General features: G+C 45.2%; 1 protein-coding gene across 1 annotated transcript; it reads left to right on the top strand.

Annotated features, from left to right (window-relative positions):
• The first annotated feature begins 485 nt into the window (after positions 1-485).
• LOC6552886 (insulin-like peptide receptor) lies at positions 486-4,062 on the top strand. Its single transcript, XM_001979950.3, has 7 exons — positions 486-1,280; positions 1,504-2,041; positions 2,097-2,244; positions 2,306-2,701; positions 2,765-2,981; positions 3,034-3,290; positions 3,353-4,062. Exons 1-7 carry the CDS (start codon positions 741-743, stop codon positions 3,849-3,851), a joined length of 2,595 nt encoding a protein of 864 aa, XP_001979986.1. The 5' UTR covers positions 486-740; the 3' UTR covers positions 3,852-4,062.
• The last annotated feature ends 2,489 nt before the right edge of the window (positions 4,063-6,551 follow it).

The raw sequence follows: 6,551 nt of genomic DNA, 5'->3' as shown, positions 1-6,551 counted from the left end.
ACATGTATAATATTTTACGATACTCATAAATGCCTACCATCAACGTAAATATTGCCAGTGTGCTCCCCATCGAAATCATCGGTCTCCCTCTCACAACAGCCACAGCCTTTGATTTTCATTCTCGGGCTGTTTTTATACACCGGGTCGAAAAAATAGTTCAGGTTTTGAAGATATTATATGAATAATACCAACAGAAAATTAAGTTATATTTTCACAACATTCCGTAACCATTATAATTAATTTTCCATTATAAAGACTTTTAAAATATATTTGTTTTTACGCAATACGTTCACCTACTGTCGGTAGTTTCGTCCCGAAATAAAAGAATTTTAGGTCTTATAAAGTTAGGCAATTTTTAATACATTAATATAAGCTGTACGATTTTCCGCTGGTGTAGCCGAAGGGTTTAGAAAACGAAGACGGCGCATAAAAAAGAAATAACAGTGCGAAACAAAACCAAACAAAACAAAGTGAATGCCGAAAGAAGAGGCTAATTAAAGAGATCGAAGGCACAGAACGCTGTTCGGTTCGAATGCCATCAGATCAGTCCAAATCGAATCGTTGCCGCGAACGCAGCTCTCTCTCTGCAGAAGCGGAAAAAATATCAAAAAAAATATTCGGAGCGATCGATCGGGCGAGAAAAACGACATTGACATTCAAGCGGGCGCGCTAATTGATCCATTGGAAAGCCCCTTAACGCCCGGGTCAAGTGCTCTCAATTGGAAGTGTCAGGTGGCAGCATGGGGCATCTGCTCCCGTTCCCGATCCCCATCTCGATCGCAGTTCCGCTGTTATTTCTGTTTTTGGGTGCCGCATCGCCGGTTTTGGCCAGATCCGATGACCAAACCGCCTGCGAATCGCTGGAGATAAATGAGATTGCGGACTTGCGGAAACTGCAGAACTGTACGCACGTGGTGGGTCACGTTCGCCTGGCCTATGTGGATCTGACGGATGCATCCGGCAACTACAGCCTGGAATCGTTGGCCAGCAATGTGAGCGAGATCAGCGATTACCTAATGGTGTATCGCTGCACGGGTCTGATCAGCCTCCAGTCGATATTCCCCCGACTGCGGATCATTCGGGGTCAGCAATTGCTGTTCGATCAGTACTCCCTGGTGGTCTACGAGAATCGGAATCTCAGGGAGCTCGGCCTGGTGGAGCTGTTGCGCATCCAGAACGGCTTCATTCGCGTCGAGTCCAACCCTTTGTTGTGCTTCGTGGAAACCGTCGATTGGATGTACCTGATGGGCAATGCTACTCGGCAGCACTTTTCTCTCAAAGTGAGTGATTGTTTACTATTGTTTACTTATAATTAATTCAAAAATAAAACCAATTTGTTAGGACTCGAGAATATGTTCTTTAATAATACCTAAAATCAAGTACATTTTCACACGTAGAGATTTAACTTAAGTCATCCAGTGATGTATGTGTACCTGCCATTTGGTTAACACACTGAGTGCTTAAAGTTCTGTTTCGTGAATTTAACTTTCTTATTACCCACAGCACAACAGGCCGCAAAGCTTGTGTCCTTTGTGCGGCAGCCTGTCAGCGGACTTCGAGTTCATTAGAAACTCCTCGCAGCGTTGCTGGAGCGTAAACACGACACAACTTCGCCCACAACCGCCCCGACTCAAGGACTGCCCCATTGCCTGTGGCCTAAATGGATGTGATAGTGCGGGGAAATGTTGTGATCATAACTGTGTCACTGGGTGCTATTCCCAAAACTGCTCCTTGTGCGCAAACTTCCAGGGAAGAATGGGATGTGTCAATCAGTGTGTCGCTAGCTATGAGATAAACAGGAGGAGGTGCATCGGCCACAGGGAGTGCCGGGAATCGGGAAGGATTCCCCTGATACGCGGCTATCAGTGTGTGAAAAAGTGTCCCGGAAACCAGAAGGAGATTGTGGACGCCAAGGGCAACATCCACTGCCAGGTGGAGTGCAACGGCGATTTTCACGTGAAGAGTGCTGTGGACCTGGAAGATTTACAGGACTGCGTGACAATCAATGGTTCACTTACCATCGAACTAACCAATATTAAAGGTGCGTATTGTCATAGATGCTTGGTACATTCTCTGTAATTTCATTCATTTTCCAGAGAAAATTGTAGATGCCTTGGAAAATGTTTTGGCCAGTGTTAAAGAGATCACTGGTTATCTAAAGGTCATACACTCTGCTCAGCTGATGGCGCTCACATTTCTGCAGAATCTGGATGCCATAAGAGGGGATAAGCTGGTGGAAAACAAGTCAGTTTATGGGGATAGAATTGTATTTAAAGGTTAATAATATTATTTCTTTCACCTTTAGATACGCCCTATACGTGGTGAATAACTACCATTTGGAGCACATCTGGCCACCCAATCACCTGGTGATCATTCAGCGCGGCACGCTCTTCTTCCACCTGAATCCCCGCCTGTGCCACGAGAAAATCCTTCAGTTACAGGGCTCCCTAAAAAGCGGCGAGCATATATCTGTGGCAGATGTATCCCCCAATTCGAACGGCGAGCGCGTGATTTGTGGCGAGGCGGTGCGCTCCCTCAATCCGAAAGTGGAGGACTTAAATTCCAATGCGGTACGCATCGTGCTGGACTACATGGACTGGGAGGGCATGGAAACTCTAATAGGATACTCGTACCACTACAAGGAAGCCCCCGTACAAAACGTGACTATGTACGATGGTCGGCATGGTTGTGGTCATGACAAGTGGGTGTGCACTCCTCGTCCTCCCGAAGTATACCTACAGTGTGTCTGTTTATAATATTGCAGCTGGATGATGGACGTTGTGTCCAACCAGAGTCGACGCCATTTGATAAGCGGTCTGAAGCCCTACACACAGTATGCATATTTTGTGAAGACCCTCACCAGAACCGAATATCATATTCAGATAGATGCCTACTCGAAAATCGGTTACTTCCAGACGCTGCCCGACAGGCCAAGTCCTGTGCTCCGAATATATGGCAGCTCGGAAATCAGTTCCCAGATTGTGAGCACTTATAAAAATATATTTTTCAGCTAAATAGCTTCTTCCTTTCCAGCTTCTGCACTGGTGGCCACCGAGTCGTCCGAATGGAGTCATTAAAAACTATTATGTGACCGCCGAAAAGCACAATGTTACCACGGAGGTAAAGGACAAAAATTATGCGAATGTAGAGCTCGGAAACGCTAAAGATCTTGATTGTGAGTGCGTTGGTGCACTGCCCTACTATTCAGGTCCTCAGCCGGATGACGAGGATTACTACAACAAAGAGCAAATCACCTACGAAGATGCGTTGCCCAATCTCATTTATGTTTCGTGAGTTCAGAAAATATAGTATTATTTGAAACTCGAATATTGAAGTGTACGACCATCTATAGGCGCAATCACGACTATCGCAGAAAGGAGTTCGAAAAGGTGATTGACTATGAGCACCTGCTGTCTATAAAAAAGGATGAAGAGCCCACCAAACCGCCCACGACCACGCCGGCTCCCTCAAATGCAACCTTGGCCAAGGAGAGGCAAGCCGCAATTAACTACGAGAATTACCGCCTGAATAGCGAAAAGAAGCAACGGGATCTCCAGGACCTGGACCTGCACAAGTACACCATCCGCCATGCCTTCCCCAAGTGCCAGAACTCCCACGCCTCCGTGGTCCAGCAAGTGGAGGAAAAGTGCGTCGTCGAGGAGACCTTGAGTGGCTTCGAACTGCCGGGCACTCAGCACTTCTACTCCCTCTCCCAGTTGGAACCGGAAACCCATTACCGGATCACAATAAGGGCCTGCGTCGAGGGCGTGGTCAACGGTTGCTCCACTCCGGCGGAAGCTGTGATCAAGACCGCCAGCATCCAGCTAGAGCGATTCATTAAGGGTGTTTAGCGGAGCCACTTTGATCGCAGCCCTTTTATATTAGCTGACAAGTGATAAATGCTAGACCCATATGACGATAGGTGTGTTGACAACTGGATGCTAGTGGAAACTCCATTGCTTATCAACCTTTATCAATGTATTGAACATTTTCTAAATCTGTGTTTATTGTTCTGAAAAACTTGACAAAGAAGTACCGCTGACCTCTTATTATCCAAGACTATATTTGCCCTAGTTTTGCTATTTAGAATTATTACAATATGTTTTAAGTATTTTTTAGTTTTTTGTAGTCCGTACTTTGATTTTCATTAGACTGAACTGTGAAGCTTTTCATTTGATTTTCAGTGATCGATTGTTGAAAGGTCTGAGATTGTGCCGCGTCATATGGGCCCAACTAAGTATTGTAAGTCAAGTGACTGTAGTTCCTCCAAATGTATTGTAAATGTGTAAATGCCAAACAAATCCTCGACAAGCGACCAAATGTTTTCATCAATTCATGCTAGTTTGACTTACCGGCTTAACAGACTTAGCCGCACGTCCTTGCAATGTGTGCCAGAGCCAGAAACCGTTCAAAAGGAAAACCCCCACTGACAGCACTGATTTTTGAGATCCTCAACTTGGCCCGGAAAGCGGTTACCTTTCTCTCGATATTGGCCATGGCATAAGCCTAGGCGAAACTAACAACAGCAGGCTGCCTGGAACTTCCAACGCATGCCACTTAATATGCAAATATGCCGCAAAAGAGCTTTAAACTTTAAAACACTGACAAAAACTAGAACTAATCCCCACCACCGAAAACTGGGCGGAAAAGGACCTGGTCGAGACGATGCTTTTGCTTTCGAGTCGGGTGGAGTGGAGTGGAGTCAAGTCGAGTACGTGTCATGTGTCGCCTTGTTTGTGGCCAAGTTTTCGGCGCAGCTGGAAAAGTTCCCTGAAAACGTGTCCCACTCAATGGGGAAAAGCGGTTCGTGATTGACGCAGGACCAAGTATGAGCGGTGAGGGGGAGCAAAGGACACTCAGAGTGCCTGCAAAGGAAAAGGATTTCAATTCTGCCGCTGACACTGACGCGCAATTTAACTACCTTAGAGGTCGCAAGCAAAGTACTCCGAAGCGGGTTACTTGACGACTATCCCTCCCGTACTATGGAAGATGGGCTGCAAGAAACTCACAAACACACCTTAACGAAAAATATAAATAAATCGTATTACGAGTACATTTCATTATTTATATAATAAAATTCCCATTCAAAATATTAAAGAGTGTCGAGTTAATACAGTTCAAGTTAAAGTGCTTCTTATCCGGTGACAAACCCCATTAATTTCAATGAGAGTGGGACAAGCTTTGAACAACTAATCTCTTTTTCAATATTTCATGAAGCCCATGTAAATCCACTGGCTGGCCTTAAAGTGAAATGCTGGGCGCCTGAAAACCACTTATGCCACATCCTTTGGCGCCGTCTTTAAGTGCCGCACTGCTGGTCCTCGTGGAGGAAGGAAGAGATATGGGGCTGTGTGTGATCTTATCCTAAACCAATTGTATTTCAATATTTCACTGTCTCCCCTCCGCCCTTGCTGTTGCACCATTTTTCGCGTTATTTCCGTTGCCATAGACGCAGTTGTAGTAGCAGCTGTAGCTGTGGTTGTAAACGTAGTCCTTGCCGTGTAGCCTCGTTATCCTTGCACTCGTTTGTTATCTATGCACTTGCCGGGCCAAGCACTTTGGGTGCGGTTCGTCGATGTCAGTGCGTCAGTTTAGCAGTTCCTCCGTCCGTCCGTTCGTCCGTCGCTCAGTCAGTCAGTCAGGCAGGCAGGCGGACAATAAAACTGAGTGCACCGCAACTCTGACTAGTGCTGTTCAATAGGAGTTTGTTTAATATGTGCTTATCTATTTTAATCCGAAAATTTTCAAAATGTTGCTTTTAAATGTAAATTTCTAAATTTCATTTACTTTCGAGTTAATGCGAAGGTAACTCTAATGTTTTCAGAGACCAACTTGGTAGGTACCATTTAACTTATAAAGGTAGTAAAGAAAATGTGGCCTTTTTGACACAGTCGAATTTGGCCTATAACCCGCTATGTGGCCAGTTTCACCAATCCATGTGTGTGCGCTCCTCAATTGTCCTTGCCCCAACTGGAGAAACGAAAGTGTCGGCATCACCTTCACCATCGACGCATTAAACTCTGGGTTTTCGAATTTGGATTTGGTAGGGGTCGGCCTGCGAGTCCTGAGCTAGTGCATTCAGTCTGGGAACGGTAATGGTAATGATGTGCACTAGTTTGGATCTGAGGCATTGATATATATTGAACACCTTGGGAACTTGTGCGAGTGTGCCTGTGTATGTATGTAAGTTGTGGCCAGAACTAGGGGAAAGCAATTTAATGTAGATAGAAAATGCAAATTTAAAAATCAATAAAATAAATCAGGCGTGCATAAAATATTTTCAACGTATGTACAAGCGTTCAGCATTTTATATATTTTATCTTTTAAAATCCCTGAAATCCAGCTACCAAACTTCCATTCTGGGCAACCGAGAAGGTCAAGTCCTTTTTGCGGGGACATATTTAAAGAGCTTTGGATAATCCCCGACCTGCTAAGCCCCGATTCCCCCACAAACACAAATGTACCCCATCTTCAGGTCAGCAGTTCGTCAGCTTCGAAATGCGCGACTCGCACACACAATTGTCCTTTTCAATGACCATTGCCATTGCTTT

This window comes from Drosophila erecta, unplaced genomic scaffold (assembly GCF_003286155.1).
Source record: "Drosophila erecta strain 14021-0224.00,06,07 unplaced genomic scaffold, DereRS2 tig00000000-arrow-pilon, whole genome shotgun sequence".
Lineage (NCBI taxonomy): Eukaryota > Metazoa > Arthropoda > Insecta > Diptera > Drosophilidae > Drosophila > Drosophila erecta.
This window is presented reverse-complemented; position numbering and strand designations above follow the sequence as displayed.

Bases quoted from the DNA above. Each gene is read 5' to 3' on its own strand.
- LOC6552886 (XM_001979950.3), top strand. From the start codon at position 741: ATGGGGCATCTGCTCCCGTTCCCGATCCCCATCTCGATCGCAGTTCCG. The intron at 2,042-2,096 runs GTGCGTATTGTC...TTCATTTTCCAG, and splicing joins CGAACTAACCAATATTAAAG to AGAAAATTGTAGATGCCTTG. The intron at 3,291-3,352 runs GTGAGTTCAGAA...GACCATCTATAG, and splicing joins CCCAATCTCATTTATGTTTC to GCGCAATCACGACTATCGCA.